This window comes from Microtus pennsylvanicus, chromosome 7 (assembly GCF_037038515.1).
Source record: "Microtus pennsylvanicus isolate mMicPen1 chromosome 7, mMicPen1.hap1, whole genome shotgun sequence".
Lineage (NCBI taxonomy): Eukaryota > Metazoa > Chordata > Mammalia > Rodentia > Cricetidae > Microtus > Microtus pennsylvanicus.
The window spans coordinates 16,593,588-16,612,576 of record NC_134585.1 but is presented as its reverse complement, the minus strand read 5'-3'; the positions used below and the strand labels follow the sequence as shown (position 1 = coordinate 16,612,576).

The 18,989-nt window shown below is 43.5% G+C and overlaps 1 protein-coding gene across 2 annotated transcripts in view; it reads right to left on the bottom strand.

Moving 5' to 3' along the window:
- The window catches only part of Cabcoco1 (ciliary associated calcium binding coiled-coil 1), a 100,356-nt gene that overhangs the window by 65,529 nt on the left and 15,838 nt on the right, over nucleotides 1-18,989 (bottom strand). For both annotated transcript variants that reach the window (XM_075978851.1, XM_075978852.1), the window contains 3 exons: nucleotides 18,171-18,340; nucleotides 14,449-14,593; nucleotides 9,147-9,219 (listed from right to left, as the gene is read on the bottom strand). In XM_075978851.1, the coding sequence (XP_075834966.1) occupies nucleotides 9,147-9,219; nucleotides 14,449-14,593; nucleotides 18,171-18,340 (388 nt within the window). The remainder of the gene's footprint in view (nucleotides 1-9,146; nucleotides 9,220-14,448; nucleotides 14,594-18,170; nucleotides 18,341-18,989) is intronic.

Below are 18,989 nucleotides of genomic sequence, written 5' to 3'. Positions count from 1 at the left end.
GACGCTGCAGCATTTCTCTTCCTGCCACTCCAGAAGGGACGCGCTTGTCCTCACGTTCTCCCAAAGGCAGGGTGCTGCAGTTGAAACCTTTCAGAATGTCGGGGTTTCGATTGGCATTTCTTTCTTTTTCTGGGATGGGAAATTTGAGATTGGGTCTCAGATAGCTCATCAAGAACTCACCATGTTGACCAGGCCTGCTTCAAAACTGTGACAATCCTACATGCTCATAACACCACAGCCACCACACAGGGCTTTTAATTTGCCTTTCCCTGAGAACTGAAAATGCTAAAAATCTTTGCATGAGTTTATTGGCCATTTATGTCTATTCTTATGTAAATGGCTTTTTAAGAGATTATTATATTTTTAATTGTGGGTATGTGCATATGTCCGCTTTAGAGTTTGTGCGCATGCATGCAGGTGCTTGTGGAGGTCAGAGGCCATCAGATACTCTGAAGCTGGAATTGCAGGTGGGTAAGCTGCCTAACATGGATGCTGTGAGCCAAACTCAGGTCCTCTACAAGAATGGCAAAGGTGCTCAACTTCAGGGCCACCTCTACAGCCCCACAGAAATGCTTTTGATGGTTCCTTCAGCACAAGTCTTTTGTATTAATTTTCAAAATGGAATTACGGAGACTATCAAGAGTATTATTCCCTTTCTGTCACATATTTAAATCACAGATTTTGTTTTCGAGGTTTGATTTTCAAATTGGTCTAGAGTAACCTCCTACCCCCAGACATAAGATTCTGATATAGGCAAAGACATTTGGGATCTGAGTGTCTTGACTGACAATGAGCTGTATTTGAACATTTCACAAGGTGTTCCATATAAAAAATTTTTTCATAATCAAACATGAATACTAGAACCACTTTCTTTTAAGAACGGCTTCTAAGCTCTTGGTAAAGGACCTAGTGCATGATCATTTATAATTTAAACACTGACTTTGGTTTTTCTCTGGATAAACAAAACTGGATTTCACAAATGTGGTGTTTTTCAATCAGGCAATGAAAGACTGCTGCCATTATTTTCCATCATTTAATTTGGTCCAATTTTGAGCACAGGTTGAATGTAGAGAGTGCCTGCATGGGGCAAACCAAGAGAAGTAATAATGCCTGATGCTCTGGCCACTCAGTGGTCTATAATTAGCCTTGTGGTGGAGAGCTAGAATTTAAGTCAGCATCTAAGGCATAACACGGGGATGCTGATCTCCAGCAAGGGAGCAAATGCTGAAGAAAGAAACATAGCATTGGAAAACTTCCTTGTCTGTCTTCCCTCACTCGCTTCCATCCTCCCTCTCTCCTCCCCTCCCACCCTCTCTCCTTCCTTCAATAAAAACATCTCTCAAAGTTGCACAGTGCAGGAATAATCACTTTGGACTGGCAAAGAAATGTTGGACAGTAAGTGAGGCTTTCTACATCCAGGCAAAGGAGAGCAGGAAAATGCAATTACCAGAAGCCCAGCCTTATTCAAAGGCCAGGTCACAGAGTGGCTGAGATGGATGCTACAGTGGTCCAGGAGGGCAGAAACTCTTGAGTGACAGGCTCAGGAGCTGAAGTGCCAGGTGAGCCGCTATGGAAACCATCTTTAAAATTATGCACCTGCCATTTATCAATTGTTTGGCTAGAGACAAATTCCCCCAAATTTCTCTGAAAAGATTGATATTTAAGGGAGGATGATTATTTTTCAGAGCTTGGAGGGAAAAGGGCGAGACTGAAGCTTGATGAATTGTAGGCTGGAGCATCGACCACTTTCTTTAAGTGATAGATTCGCCAGTCACTTTGTCACACACGCCAGGCAGAGCAGATAAAGTTATTTCAACACAACAATTTCTGATAGATTTTTCTCAGCACACCCCATTCCGCAGGGTCAAACGGCAAATTACACGCTGTGCAATATTCTCTCCCAGCGGCTTGCTAATGGGCTAATTCAAGACAGAAATCTTGTCCAAGATTAAAAACATCATTTGTGTTAGTTCAGATATTATTTTAAAATATTTATTTCAGTTCTAGCTGTGTATATATTTATGTGTCTGTGTGTGGGTCTGTGTATGTGACTGTAGGTGCCAGAAGTGGCCAGAAGGGAGCGTTGGATCCCCTGGAGCTGGATTTACAAGGTATTGTGAATTATTAATAGGTGAATGTCATTTCAAGAAGAAGAAGAAAAAAAGACATTTGTAGCTACCCTTCAATTAATTGCCTCTTGCCTTCCCAAATCTGTCCAGACTAGAGTGCTGTTTATACCGCTCTCTTTTCCTTAAGACAGCGGATGCAGTGATTGTTACAGAAGTTTCCTGTTTTGTTTATTGAACTTTATACTTTACAGAAATAAAAGAAAATTTATGTTTCTGTCTTTTTCCCCCTCAAATTACAATATCATTAACACCCATAGTCTGAGTGACTTTTGAAATAAGAGAGAAAAAATGTTTCCTTGATTTTGTTGGTGCTGAAGAGTATGTGTTCAGAACATGAAATTATATCCCATTGACATCCGCTGGCTGGAAGAGCTCTGAATTCCTGTATTTGCTGACCTTAAGTGGTATTATTTTGGGATTTGAAAGTCTGCCAAAGTATAACTCCAGGCAAGGTAGACACTTAGGTGTATTTATGATTCTCTTTAAATATCTCTGTACATCTATCACGTGGATAATAGTCATATCTGGGCACCGCGCCGCTCGGAAAAGCAGGGTTTCTGCCAGCGGCTCCACGGGATGTGCTATTGCCTGTACTGGAGCCACACACAGCGTGAACTACAGTTTCCACGGAGCTACACCAGGGGCCCGGGGTAGCATCCGAGTGTCTGAGCATCTGCTGCCGAGGAGTGAGCCTGCTGGTTCCTGGAATTAGCCCTCCAACTGTCCATGCCATCTCAGTTCAGAAGTTGGGGGAATTATTGAGACGTACTAAATCTTGGGAAGTTTCTCGTCTCCCCAATGCGCATGTGTACATGTATTATTGTGTGTTTAAGCACACGTGCGCGCATGCGCACATGCATGATGACCTTTGAGAGTGCCCGTGGTTCGAGATCTGCTGCGTCATTACTCTGCTGGACTTGAACTGCATCAATATTTTAAGACGTGACACACACCCGATTCAGGAAGCCGATTTTATTTTTGTGGGAGAAAATTTGGGACGTTACAGTAGAATGCCAGCTTTTCACTCTGTAAGTGACTCCTCAGCCAGACCCGGTTTGTAGTTGAAAGTTAAATATGGCAGAACGGTTGTAAAGCATTTAAATTTATGGGCTGAGAATGCACCAATCATTTCTCCGTTTAGCTTTTTCCTTGTAAAACTCCGGGTAACGTCTCTCTGACCGGCTGTCTATCTGCCAAGATGCTGATGGCGATTGAACGTACACCTGCTCTTAATTTACAAACTGTGCCTTCTCAGAAATCAGCTCGGAATTATTTTCTTCTAGTACAAGTGGTACGCAAAGGCGAGTCACATGGTGAAGTACCAGCCTCAATCTGGAACAGACAGGGCAAAATGCCCCTTTCTCCTTCCCAGCCAATTCCCGCTTAGGCCCTGCTACCTGGAGGCAAGCCATAGCAACGTTTACCATGAGGTCTTTCTGTCCTTTTACTGTCACGTACATGGCTGCACATCTTCACGTCTGCCTGCCTTCAAAATAAGTCCTGGGTACTGTCCATTTTGCTCTTCACTCCCAAATTCACATTTTCCTTCTAGGGTCAATCACATCCCGGGCCTAGCTAAAGGTACTCCTTCTAAAGATGTTGTAGCTTTCTGTGGCATTTTATTTTTTTATTTAACCATTTCCCTTTTGATTTGGATATATATGTGTGTGTGTGTGTGTGTGTGTGTGTGTGTGTGTGTGTGTGTGTGTATTGAGATAGGGTTTCTCTATGTAACTGCCCTAGCTGTCCTGGAACTCACTCCATAAACCAGGCTGGCCTTGAACTCATGGAGATCCACCTGCCTCTGCCTCCCGAGTGATGGGATTAAAGACGTGCACTGCCAACACCCAGCTAAAAGTAAATTTTAATTTTATGTTTTGGGTCTGCCTGTGTCTCTGCTCCAAGTACATGTCTGTGCCGGCAGAGACCAGAGAAGGTTGTTGGAGACTCTGGAGTTGTAATAATGGTTGTAAACCTCCATGTGGGCACCGGGAATCGAACCCAGGTACTCTGCAAGAGCAGTAAGCCTTTAGAACATCGGAGCCATCTCTCCAGCCCCTTTTGTGGCATTTTAAAAATTATTTTTATATGTGTGTCTGTATGTACATATGGGTATGGTGCCCCAGGAGTCCAGAATAGGGCACCCTAAATTTGAGTCAGAGTTAGAAATGGCTGTGAGCCACTGAAGTGGGTGCTGGAACCCAAACTTTGGTACCCTACGAGACAAATATGTACTCTTAACCACTGAGCCATCCCTGCAGCCCCAAATTTGACCAAATTTAGCTCTACAAGCTCTGCATTTTCCCCATATTTCTTTTGTCTGACTTTCTTTTACATGTTTTATTATATGAACTATTTGCAAGTATTTTGATCACCATTGGTAATTTCCAAGTGTTTTCTTTTTCTCCAAGTGACTTAAAAAATTTGATTTAGTTCATCAAACAGTCAGGAAGCCTGACGTGGTGACTCAAAGTCTAATCACATTTGGGAGGGCGAGGCAGAAAAACCGTGAATGTATTTAAAACCTGCCAGGACTACAAAGTGAAAGAGATTCAATTTCAACAAACCAATTTCCACCCCCCTCAAAAAAAAAACCCTTCTTAAAAAAATTAAACACCAGTCTGTAACCACAGGAGTTTGAAGTCTGAGGAAGGAGGATCTCAAGTTCTAGGCTAGTCTGGGTTACGAAGTGATATCTTGTCTCAAAAAAATTTAGAAACTCGGTGTTTCGTTCCACATGAAAGACAAAAATTAAAGACAAAATGTTTCCTCCCACCTATTTCTCCCATTTTAACAGCTGTAGTTTAAGCTGAGCACTGTGGGTTGGTTTCAGTGTTTTCTTCTTTCTTTCATTAGCTCTGTGTTCATAACCGCTGCATTCCCTGGACACATAATTTTAAAACTAGCAAAAAGAAAATTCCCAAATCCAAATAAATCCATAATATGTATGGAGAGGGTGGCGTAACCAATAATGGGGGAAAAGACCTTCCTTTCGGAGATGCAAAAGGAAGTTGACGGACACTTGGCTTCCCAACAGGAACTGTGAGAGCCAGCAGACAATCAAGTAACATTATACTGTGCTAAGTAAAGAGCTGCCAATAGAATGCCATGGAGAACCAGAGGAAAAACATTTTCTTCAAGACTGAACCTTTTGGGGGCTAAGGAGATAGATAGGTCAGTGGATAACGGCTTGCTGCCCAAGATGGAGGTCCTGAGTTTGATCCTCGGAAGAACATAAAAAGCTGGGTGTGGTGACACCCACTTCCAGTGCTTGAGGTAGATGTGCAGATCCCAGAGGTTTGCTGGTCACCCAGTCTAACCATCCAGGAGATCTAAGCCAAGAAGTGACCCTGTCTCTAAGATACGTTCTTTGCCAAAATCCAGTATCCTGCAGTTTTTAAGAACATATTTTTCTTTAGTATAATTATTTAATTGTGACCACCTCATCCATAAAGACCTCCTGCAGACTATTCATATTTTCTGTGCTTGGTGACCTCAATATGTGGTAGGTACTGGTTATGGGAAATCATTGCCGTCTTCTGGAAGGCAGTACAGAATACTCCAGAGAATTTTAAAGTGGAAATCAGACCACATAGGGAATTTTGAGGGAAATTTCCTCAAAGGCAATCCTTTGGGGTATGGGCACACAGCTCTTGGGGTTATCTCACTTTTTTTTTTCTGTTCCAAGTGTCCACCAAAGACCCTTCTCTTATTTTCTAAGTCTCTTTAGCATCCTTTAAAAATAGACAGATGCTATGGCAGAAAGCATCACCAAATGCCAGACTTACCTCTGAGATGCATAGATACATTTATTATGTGTATGTGTGTGAGCATGTGCATGTGAGGTGAGTCCAGGTGCCTGTGATGGCCAGCAGAGGGCGCCAGACATCCTCTAGAACTGAAGTTACAGAGACTTGTGAACAGCCGGATTGGGTGCTGGGGTCCTCTGCAGAAGTAATACACTCTCAACTGCTGAGCCATCTCTCCAGCCCCATAATGATTCATAATGATTTTGAGCTATGGTAGGGGAGATCTCAAATACTTAAGTTAAAATTGTATCATGTTCTGTTTTTCTAGTTGTTTTCAGGGGAAAGGTTAGGCTGCTGTTGGTGCATGTGTCTGCCACTGGCGAAGGAACTTGACTGAGCAGAAGTCACTGTAGAATTTTGTATAAGGTGGAAATCTAACCTATAGACAGTTATTGCAGTTGATATTAAATGCTGTTTTCCTAAATACTCAACCTATGCCATGTGCTAGAAATCTACACATACATTAAGTTTCTCTCTAAATTTCTTAATAAGGATAACAAGCAATAATTCTCAATCTAATGTTAAGAAATCAGCACAGTCACGGGCCTTCCCGTGAGAGATGCCAGGGCGTTTGACTGAGCTCGGACCTCTTCTTCCGAAACCACATGTACATGATCTAAGTCCCCCTGCTCATCTCCTTTCCCCGGTTCTCTTCTGAGGTAATTAATGATCATTTTTGAGCCCACTTGAGCAATGCAGAATAATTCTGCCCCCTCTCAAATTCTCCCACTTAACCGAATTCGCAACCCTTAAAACACTGATGACATTTTTATGAGTTACACAAATTAGCATAGAGTCATTACCAAATGCACAGCTAGCTCGTGCCCACATGTCTGATGGTCTCACAACTAAACTCCGCTCGTACTGGTTTATTTCCCTGGTTATTGGAACTAGGGCACATGGGTCTGTTTTTTTTTTTCCATTACCGTAACGAACTACTTAAGGCTAAATTTTACAAAGAAGAGGAGTTAATTCATTTTATATTCCTATAAATTTAATTGCAAGTTGCTGACTTTGGTAAGGTTATGGAGAAGTCCTCATGGGAGCATGGTAGCCAGTGATGCAATGATAGGGGCATGTGGGAGGGATCAAGAAATCAGTGAGAGATTACATTCCTCAACCCCTTCTGAGGGTGTCCCTCCAAAGACAGATCCTCTCCCTAGGCACTGCTCTGTTAAGATTCCCTTAGCTTCAGCCAACATGAATCTTTGTTGGACACACATAAACCACACCCACACCAGACCATGTGCTCCCAACAAGGCGGCCAGAGTGCACTTGGGGTTGAGTCGTTTTTATCTACCCTTCCTCCTTTTCGCATTTTTATTTTCATGTTTCTGGATTCTTCATCTTCTATCTGACAGAATCTCACACAGCCAGGTAAGCTCACTGCATTCCCATGACACCCCCAACACTCAGGCGAACCTCTGTATTGCCAGCAAATGAGTAGTTAGTGTGAGAACAGTGAGAATTCTGAGCAGTGCAAAGATCCAGCAGGATCAACTCAGATGGACTCCGACAATTCTATTAGGGAGCCAGTTATCCTTGGCTTCTCTCTTTCTGTTTGACAGCCACTGACCAGCATTTCCTGGGTCTGCTACTTAATCAGTGCCGGAAAACTGGGGCATTCTATGTCTTTTTTTTTCTGTTTTCACTTATGATCTGGCTACGTCTATGAATAGAGGCATACATGTTTTGCTCTAGTCCTCTATCTACTGTTAAGAAAGAAACTCATGTTTATCAGTGTGGTCTAGCTTGTTCCATCTGAAACAAAATGGTGATTGTCGGGGTTATCTCATCTGAGTCCAGAGCTTTGAGACCAGCACAAACAGCCGTACAGTAGTAGGCCAGAATCCTGCCTTTTCCGTTAATTAAAAACTAGGTAATTGCACCAAAAGTCATGAGCGACTACCAAGATGTCACCAAATGCTATAACACAGTTCCTGCTTTTATCAGTCCTTTAGAAGCCCACGAGTGTCTGGAAGATCCACATCCTTCTCTGAAGTACACCTTGCCACTCTGATCATATGGGGAAAAACACACTAGTCAACAAAGAAGCCAGTCTCTATCTACTTCACCCGCGCTACTTTTCCATGCTCACGGATGTTGTCTAACCTTGTCCTTGGACTGCAGAGGAAAAGAGAGGGGACAAACTCTGGGCACACTCATCATGGATCTAAACATCTGATTCTTCTAATGTTGGGGTATTGTCACCACCCAAGTTATCCTAAGTGGACAAGATCCGGTTAGAGTCATCCCATCTGGCGCCTAAGGTGAGGAAAGGTGGATTGACGGTGGGATCTCCTATCCACTTTTCTGGCCTGTCCCTTGTCCTTCTATGAAGTAGGCAGTGCAGCTGCTGAAGTAGATGGAGAACTGATGGGAAAAGCTTCCTTAACATCTTCATCTCATTGAGCTGGTTTCCCACTCTGGGTTCATTCCCAGCAATTGCACCCAGGTGACTTGTCTGAGGTTCCCTCATCTCTCCGTAGATCACGGACTGTAAAACCTCCCACCTTCCATCTGACACCTAATTGGCTGGATAGGATTGATTTCAGGAGGACTGTGTCCTTACTATATGATGCTCCAGGCTGTCATATGTTAGAGAAGAGAGGCAGATGACCCTCTCCTGGGGGAACATCCCTGTTGGAAAGCCTGGCTATACGAGCCCACAGGAAACACTGAGAAATCCACAGGATGATGGATGTTTGTGTAACCGGAGCAAAATTTAGCAAGAGGAGATCAGTTGAAATGAAGGAGGAAACTCCTGAGAGGCTGTGTTTAGTGAATGAGCCCAAATCCTTTGTTGGAGACACAAGGCCGTGAGTGGGATCTTGCTTATGTGGAGAAGTGAGGTTTGATGCTGGTTTTCAAAAGCAGCAGAGGGAAAACAGGCAAAATCAGAAGAGACTGTGCTGGGCCGATCCACCTGAGGGATTCCTGATTTTCTCTGCACCGAGACATGAGAACCCTACTCAAGGGAGCTTCGTCAAACAATCCACAGATGCCTGAATATGTAATTCACGGCACTCCCGCCACCCAAAGACAGCTTATTTTCTTAGTCAGAAACTCACCTGGCATAATTATTCTTTTTTCATTGCTACTAGGCTATATTAACACATCGGCAATCATGACCGGAAGTTGCTTTGAGCCATTCCGGATTCAGAGGGGCTAAGTGGTTTGTTCGGCCGCTCTGCCCCATGTTACTTACCTCGGTTCCTATGACAATTTCTTCTCTGGTCGAGTAGAACATAAACTCATAGAGCCTGTAGTGCTGGAATAAGCTGAAACACAAAACAGACATGCAACTAGCGTGAGAGGAGAGAAAATATCTGAAGAAAATAGCCTCAAGGGAAAGGGGAACTGGCCAAGCCAGAGACAGTAAACAGAGGGACAGAGATCCATCTCTTTCATTCCAAAACAAGCTTCCACTTCAGGCAGCTACCCAGTCTCAGCATCAGCTGTGTTTTGCCTGAGACCCGACTCAGTTCAGGTATGAACTGGGCTGGGTTTCTATATCCATTATGCCACACATTGCCCAGATGTTTCAAGAGTAAATCAGTCTCCAGGAACACCAGAAAAAAATGACTTGGTAAGGTATAAGATTTGTTTTGGAGACGTCTGACTTCCCTGCAGGCTGTGTCGTCACACATCAAAGGCTGGCTGGCATACGTTTGAAGGGATCGTCTCTTCTCTTCTCACCTGACAACTAGGTGGTCAGGGACCATGGGCTACAAGAGCACAAAGTCACGCGCTTGCAAAGCAATATTTCTAGTAAGTTCACAGCCTTGGCGATGTATCATTGAGAGTTAAAAATGTTACCGAAGGGCTGATTTCTAATATCCTGTTTGTGGTAATATTTGAATTTTTCTAATTCTCATCCTGCTGGTTGGGAAAATTAATAGACTCATAATACAGCAAAACGCCCAAGAACAAAAAAAAAAGGTCTTAGTGGTTCTCTTTCACACTGGTGCCTTCTGCTATTTAAGAAAATTGATTTTAATATAACTGAGAAATTAACATTTGCAAGAATGTAGCTACAGAGCATCTGTAATAATGGCTTCTCCTGGATGCGGTAATGGATCAAAGTTTCAATTCATTTGAAATCAATGGAGAAATCCTCAGGCAGCTGGGCCCCTCTGAGTTACATTAGCGGTGGAGCCTCCCTGGGAGCTCAATCCATTAAAGAGTAGTGGCTGTGTGGGCCCAGTCAAGTTTCCTTTCTTCTCTGCAGCCACTGAATACCTGATTTTCTCATCAACATTCACAAGGCTAACTTAGCTTTTGACATTGCTTTGATCTGCTGGCTGGAAAAACACAGGAAGATTAGCGACGTCTGATAAATAACAGAAGAAAAATAAATCCAGCGTTCTTCTCTTTTCTATTGGTGACCTAGAGAAAACTGTGGGGTCAAAACTATCACACCGACAATAGCTGATTTGGGGTTATACAAATCAAAGGAAGGCCATATTTGGGGACCAGCCTGCTATCCTGGGATCCACTTGCTAACCTGTAAATGAACTAGAAAAAAGCACCACTTTGTCCATCTTGTGCTAGACACGGAATATAGGGTAACACGTTTCCACTCTGGAACATCATCATCTTCCAGCCCCTGCGCCCTCGATATGTAGAGTGATGGGGCTGTCCTCTGGCTGCCAAGAGGGAGCTTTTGCAATGCAAACAGCATCCTTGACTTGGATACGATGGTCAAAGATGCAGTAGGGAGGCAGGACTGGGACCAGTACCAGGATGTGTACCCAGGGGAAGATGCCTAAGGGGGACACTTCCTGAGGGACAGGCCAAGTTCCCTCTCTGTCTCTCTGCACCCGCCAGCTTCTTCAGGGAGATAATAGGTGTCTCATCTGAGAATCAGCTGATGGTTCAACCATGGGAATGCAGTTGCTATAGCCTTCATTGGACTTCTGTCTGACTCAAGCGTTTAGATGATGTTATCCACCTCTTAGGTTAGACCTTGAAGCAAGATGGAATAAAAACAGTCCGAGCTGTCTGGCCTGGTGTCACACATTGTTTGGCACAAAGTGGGGATAAGGCTGATTTTCTTACAGCGGGCTAGCACCCGTATTCACGTTGAGAAGAAACTTTGGTAGCAGTGCTTCCTGACCACAGGTATAAATATAGCACTTAAACTAAAGTGAACGTATCTGAAGAAATGTAATGTTATTGACAAGTTAAGTTTTGTATTATTGCATGACTATTTCCTCCTGACGGCCACATTCCTTCCTCGAAGGAGAGTTTTTACAAGACTTAGGATTGACAATACATGGCTGAAGAGACCCTGAAACCAGGGGCTCAAGAAGCCCAGAAGATGACAAGATTCAGAGGCCCCTCTCCAAACTTGTATAAGCAATAAGAAGCAGTCACAGGAGAGGGGCAAGTCACTGGTAAATCTACCTGTCACATTCTGCGGGGGGCTTGAAGGATGTGGCTTTCATGAGTTGTCACCCTTGCTGGTCGTGGCAGCAGGGATGGTTCAGCTTACCCATGCTCCTGGAAATAATTCTAATAAACTCATTATTTCACTAAACTAGATGTGGGCAGAATTATTTGTTTGGTCTGTCTGTCTGTCTGTTCTCTGGAGGGTGAGCAGCCATTGGTTCACACCTCTCCAGTAATAGTCATGGAATGCACATGCTATGGGCCATGGTTGAAAACTTGGTCTCTTAAGTGTGGCTTTCAGTGGTTGGATCAACAGACTTTCCAGGCTAAACTGAAGCACACATAGTTTAGCTGTCTTCATCTTTCTAAAACTTAATAATCGTTGAAGTGAATATGTTGGGTAATTTCACTGCTACTGAGTTTCTATGTGTGAACTCACGTGGGATTCTGCACAGTTGTAGAAAGGCTCCTACAGCTTCATTATCAGTTCCAGATTTCCTAATCACTGAGACTTCATCCTTTGTCTAATAACTATATTTAAATGCGTAGCTACTCCACAATCACAACGTGGAGATTTAACAGCATTACATCTGGATTTTCTGTATTTAACTAATCTCTTTAAATATTCTTTTTATTAGGTGATCTAAGATGGGGCATGTGGAGCTGTTAAGATGCACACTGATGAACATGGCCTGGAGAGATGAGACAGGGAAGGGAGCTTGTCCCTCGCTGCCAGGAAAGGGACATCGTGGCATGCGTGGAAGCTTTGATGCTCTGGTTAGCTATGGGACCTCCATTTGCATTCTAAACCTGGGCTTACGGCTCAGCTGCAAAGCTGTGTCCTGCCTGAGCAGACCAGCATGTGGACATGTGTGGATGAAGAAGGAAGTCAGAGCAAATGTGCGTGGTTGACCTCCCCTGTCCAGGGAATGAATCTCAGGCCCTAAGGTGCAGAAGGACCTCAAGGCACAGATTTTCATGTGCTTGTTCATGTGTGTGCATGCGTGAGTATGTGTGTGTGAGTATGTATGTGTGTGTGTGTATGTGTTCAGGTGTATGCATTGCATGGTGGGTGGTGGAGGTGGCTGGACAACCTCTATGTTGATCTCTGCTTTGCTTTTTTCACCTTGTTCTGGAATGTGATCCTTCCTGTTCACTGCTGCCTGGGCCAAGAGCTTCTCCCAGCACCTCCTAACTCCCTATGAGTCAGTCCTGGGCTTACAGGCACACCTGGCTTTTCGTGGGTTCTAAGAATCTGAACTCATGTCCCCAGGCTTTGGCAGTGAGTGTGTGTGTGTGGGGGGGGGGAGATGGGAGGGAATGGAGGTTAGATTTCTGTCCATTTCCTCCTCTTCCTCCTGCTGGAGGAACATGTCTTGCTCTAAAAGCTATGGAAACTTGTCAGGCTTTCAGTGAGATTCACAGACTAGGAAGCATGGTTTCTACTAAAAGAATCCCATTGTATTAGATGCTACCTTATAAAAAGTACTGTATCCCATGCCATTATTAAGCCACACCAGAAATCAGTATATCAGCTTCATCGTATTAAACACATTATTGTTTATAATGTTCCCAGACAACCCCAGGACCTTTGCCAAGTAGGTCTTGACCTGTGTAGGACATTGGGTAGCCCTCTGTTTTGAAGGATGCTAACTTGTAATGCTGGGAAGTCATGGAGACACAGTTGAAAAGGGAGAGCGAAGAGACTGTGCAGGAAGGCGTAGTTAGGTAGAGGCGGACTTTCACCCACTGGTGTCCCGGGATTTGTGGAGTCTGAAAATTGTCTCTTTGGAGAGAGGCATGCCTCTCAACCATACTTTGTGGAAGACACCGTAAGGCAGATTTTAGGCTGGGAGATGGCTCAGCACTCGGTGTGCATACCTGAGGACCAAAGTTCAGGTCCCCAGCACCCATATAAATGTCTCATGGGCGTGGTAGACCACCACTGATCCCACTGCTCAGAAGGTGGAGACAGAGTTTCCTCGGGACAATTTGGCTAGCTGAATTCACTGAATCGGAGGGGCTCTGGGCTCAAGTGAGAGATTCTGTCTCAATAAAGGAAGCGGGGAGCAACTGAGGAAGATACCTGAGGCCAATTTTGAGCCTTCAGACACATTTGCACACATGTGTACCCTCATACATATGTGTGTCCCTGTATTAGCAAGCACACATACACACTATATATACATAGGCAAAAAAAAATGAGACAAGTTTCTTGCTACAATGATGAAGAATCACGGTAGAAAAATACTTTCTCTCCATCCACAATCATTTTGTAAGTAGAAAGTAAGACTTAATAACTAGTTAAACTGGTTACTAGTTCAAAATATCTTAGAGCTTAGAGTATTGAATAGATTTGATGAAGTATGTGATTCTCTTCTTTCTTTTTTTTTCTGTGCCAGGGATTGAGCACACAACCTCATGGTTGGCAGGGACAAACACTTTACCAAGGAGCTACATTCTGAGTCCTTTTTGTGAATACTCTTGAGGCAAGGTCTCAGTAATTTGCTTAGGATGACTTTGAACTCACGCCTTAGTGCTTTAGCTTCCCCTGCCCCTAGGAATAAAGACCTCTGCTGTGAGGACTTGTAGCTCTTTCAGTGCAAACACAAATCATGCAGAATCAACTCCTAAGTGGAAATGAATGGTACTCTTTAAAATGTAAATGTAGCTTCTTGAATCCATTACACCTGGGTTTAATTCTGTTCATAAAATGCTGTTAGTTCCAGACTCAGGGAAGTCCCCAGGCCAGAGGAAGTCAAAGTGCCACTCAGGAATCCTCTTTACGAAGGCAGAATTCTCTCCCTTAAGAAAATTCATTTGTATTCCAGGGGTGCACCTGTGCCACTGCCGTGTGACCATCAGCTGCTTGGGGGAGTTAGTCGATTCTTTCCTTCTACTCTGTGGTTCCCAGGCATGGGACGCGGCTCATCCGAGCTTGGTGGCAAGCACCTTTTCTCTCAGACCGTCTCCGCAGCCCAGCTGCTATCTGCTGATTGAGTAGAGGTTGCACAGATTCTACACCCATCTGAACTGACTAAAGTCTAGGTGATCTTTTATAGGTGTTTCCTATAGGACACGAAGCAAAAGATAAACGGGACGGATACAAGTCCTACCTGATTTTCAAGTAATCGATGATGGCATTGGCTTCTCTGACATCAAAGACGTGTAACCCCTCGTTCTTCAGTGAACGGTTTGGTCCAATTTCCGCCATCACTTCCCCGAGCCACTTGATGCTGTCCTCTAAGGACATATGGAGCGCTGAAAACAAAGCCAGAAAGCCTTTCCGTTATTGCGATAGCTGCTGTGGGAATATGAGAGTCTAGGAGGTCCTAAATGTGCCCAGATTCCCCTTGCCCAGCGTCTAAGGGGAAAAATGGCTAAGCTCTTTGTTTCTCTACAACAAGTTAATAATTGCTTTTCGGATGATTAGTAGTGGTTGGTCTACCGATCATTATCACCTTATATATACATGGTGGGCGGGACAGCTTGTTTCCAGTTGAAAAAAGCAAAACCACCAATATCTATTTTAAATGGAAAGGAAATTTTTAAAGCATATTTTAAGGGGGAAAAAAGAGAGGTGTATAAAATTAGAGAAAATCTGGCCACTGTAAGTGGCGAGGAGACCCAGATCGTGGGTTCAGTCACTGTGGACATTGGTGCTGAACTTGGGTGTGGAAGGCCAGTGAGTAGAATCCCCTGTCTCTTGGCAACACATGGCTGTTGCCATGTGAACAACTTGGCCGGAAGATTTTTGATAGGAGTCAACTATATGGATATTTTCAGATTTTCCATATTTAATTTTACATTTTATTCATTTCATGTCTCTCTTGGTTTGTCGGTAGGTAGGAGTAAAATTTCAGGGTCCTCCTATAGGTCATGGTTATCACACGAGTCACACACAACTGCAGGTCAAGGGCCTTTTGTCACCCCAGGTAAAACACGACAACTGTGCATTCCTCTTTTCACAATAAGCCTTAAAAATAACCCCCACAGGTGAGGGGAATTTGGGAAGGAAAAATGAGTCCGAGGAGCGCAACTCATAATAGAAAAACCAAACTCATTAATCTGAGATGAAGAGAAAGGCTTATTTAGACTGCTGATCTGAATTCTGGATGGCACTATGGTTATCAAACACAGAATGCGTCTGTTTATATGACTGTGGCTTTACGGCTGACTCCTTAGACTGTTTTTGGAGCGCTTCCTGCCTTGCTAGTGATGATTACTTTCAAAAGTGCAGGGGTTACCCCTTTTCTTAGCTAAATGAAGTCCCACAAGTGCAGTGACCAGACTGGGAGGGACTAAACCAAATGCAAACTCAGGTGAGGAAAAAGACTAGATTTGTAGCTAGTTAGAAAACCTGGGATGAAATCAGGTAAAGGCACTTGCCAGCTAGGTCGCTGGTCTCGCCATTTTGTCTTCAAACAAGAACACCTGCATCCAAAATGATGGCGTGCTTGCAGCAGGCAAATGGGAGCTGCACAGAAACCTGGGGACAGCTAGTCTATGTGTGTGCTCTTTTTACTTGATGATTCCGACACCGCTTTAGTGTGCGCCAGCTTGGATTCTACTATGAATGTGCTGTTTCTGCGGTGTACCACATTTTCATCAATTATACATGTACTATTTCTCCCGAGAACCAGCTTCGAGCCTGTTCTGTATGTGCTGCTTGTACTGTGTGGTGCTTTCTGTCCCTTTACACATGTGTCCTTCCAGTCATCTACCTGTTTCTGATCCTTTACATATGTGCCTTCCTAGCACATACCCATGTTCCTTTACATACATGCCTTCCTTTCATGTGCCCATTTCTGGTCTACTATATATGAACATAGGCTGTGTTGTTTCTCATCTATCACATGTGCACTGGGTTCTAGCGTTTTACTGTGTGCTGGTTTCCAATGAATTATCTTAGTTGTTTGTTCTAGGTTTTGCCCCATGCAAGCCATGTTGGATGTGGCATCAGAAGGAGAGACCCTTGTTTGCTGAGGGGACCTCATGTCAAGGAATTAACTGAATCCCTCTGAATCTTGGTCCTCTCTCACTCTCTCTCTCTCTGAGTAATACTGCAGAAATTATTTGCTGTGGTCTATTGTTCAGGAAATGCTGACAAGAATGAAAAATCTGAACTTGTTGAATAGAAGTGTTTTTTTTTCAGAAATATTTTCTGTCTTCAGTGGGTACAAACCATAAAAGAAAGAGCATGCTCTAAAGATAAAGTCTCCGAAGTGCGTATCTTTGAGATGATCCTGTTTGATCTGAGGTGGGCTCTCTGCAGAACATCTTGGTCAGAAGCCCAGCTGTCCAAAAGTGGGCTGGGCTTGACAACCACAAACCCGGGCTGTGCTCTGTGGCTGGAGCTATGGTGTTGACTTTGTCTTCAGGATCCCATGGTCCCCTGGTTTAGCTGTGAACACACTTTACCTCCTTGCTGTGTAAACCAGCTGAGTGTGTCTCTTTGTTCACACTCTAATTCCATCGAATGACTTGAGAGGGTCTTTCTCTCTCTCTCTCTCTCTCTCTCTCTCTCTCTCTCTCTCTCTCTCTCTCTCTCTCTTTCTGTTGTTGTTGTTGTTGTTGTTGTTATTTTTGTTTTCCAAGACAAGGTTTCTTTGTAGCTTTGTAGCCTGTCCTGGAACCTACTCTGTAGACCAGGCTGGCCTCGAACTCACAGAGATCCACCTGTCTCTGCCTCCTGAGTGCTGGAATTAAAGGCTTGTTTTCTTCCCAGATGTTTACATGGACTTGTTTGCTTCGCCGCATCCACTTCTCCTGATTTAGCTGCATGAAGCCTGCTCCACGGGTCAGAAGTGTGGGCTTGAACTGACACCAACCACACAAAGCTCAACTGAAGGCCACTGGGAGGCTGGGAGGTGTGAGAAAGGTGTAAAACAGAAATATTCACTCAAATTTGGACTGGGAAGCTCTCGAAAGCGTCTGCCTTCTGGCCTTCTGTGCTCTTTTGTCTGTGAATGCTCTGCTCAGAAGTTGCAAAGCTTTGGACAGCTACATCAAACATTCTTTGGAACTTTAATTTTCGTGTGACCGAAGCATTCAAGTTTTGCTTTATATGCAGATCTAGCCTGAAAAGGCTTCCTTCAGCCCCTACAGCTCACACCCCAGTTTCCACATCCTCCCCAGAAGGTTTTTGTTCTTCTTCTTCTTCTTTTTTTTTTTTTAAAATAAGACCCATTCTTGCTGTGTGTTAGATTCATCTTTAGACTCTTCCCCTCAAACCTCCCCAGATCCCAAATACTAGGGTTCTAGTGTGTGCCTCCATGCCTGGCTTCACAGACAATTCATATTTTTTCCTGTATTCTTTTGCTTTCCTGTATGCATATAAATAAAAATATACACTCTTTTTTATCTTTTATAAACAAAAGTTTTCATGAAATATTTCTTTATGTTCTTTTACTCTGCTGATATGGAGTCTTTTCATACAATACACAGAAGGCTTCCCAGTTTTTCCCTTTAAAAAATAGACTACAAAGTAGTCTACTTTTAAGATAGACTAAAGGATATTTGGATTTCAACATAGTTTCAGGTATATGGAAAAATTGCAAAAATATCAGAGTATCCTAAGATATTTTGAGTGTGATTGGTGCGGGGAATACTAATTAGAATAACTTTGGCGAATCAACAAAGAGAGCCTTAGTCTTACTAGGAATTCTTTGAGGATTTACCATTCAGTGTGAAATGAGCTGTCCCTGTTGTATCCAGGAAACAAACCCGCAGTTCTTATTAAAGGAACCACAATGAAGCAAGCATCTTGGCTTTGAAATATTAATTTACACAGACTACATTTCTTCCCTTTAAAACAACAAAGGGGGACTGGGCTTACTTTGAAGATTATGCAGTAACATGTCCAGCAGGGTCATAAATTTTGAATATTGGTCGAGGGAAAAGTCCATTTCTTTGGCCCAAAAGAACCCGGACACATAGTAGTCCAAGAGAATGGCGTCTCTTAAGCAAGTCTGGAGATTTTTGAAATTCAGAAATACGCTCATTTTCCTGTAACAACAACCAAAAAAGGCAGACATTAAATGAGATTAAATACTGAAAACAGTTCTGAGAAGTCTTGAAAGCAACAAGTTCAATGAAAATTCTAGAATGCATCTCACCATAAAGTGTTCAGTCCTATCAGGACCCACAGATGACAGGAAAAGGGGAGGAGGGAAGGAAGAAGAAGTGTGGCAGGGGATGAATGAGAAGGTGTTCCCCCTGCCCCTCAATTCTTTTTTTTCTGTCTCCACTTCTTACATGTTCAATACCTGGTATTTTTTCCGCCTGAAATTTAAAGTTCAACACCCCCTTCTTTGTGTGTGTGTGTGTGTGTGTGTGTGTGTGTGTGTGTGTGTGTGTGGTAGGCCCTCAGGTAGCTCAGGCTAGTCTGGAACTTGCCATGCTGCCAAAGACCACCTTGAACTCCTGATCCCAATGCCCAAACTCCATTGCTATGGCTGGGATTAGAGGCAGGCGTTCAAAGTGAGCGCTCTTCCTCCCAATTCAGTCGCACCTCCAGCCAGGATTTCTCTACGAAACAATTTACTGATTACGTTTGATCTGTTTCTGAAAACAGGTTGTTAAATATCCTTCTCTCTCTGCAAAGGAAACAGCTTGTGCCCGTTTCATTGGCTTTCTGTCAGGTACATTTAATTTT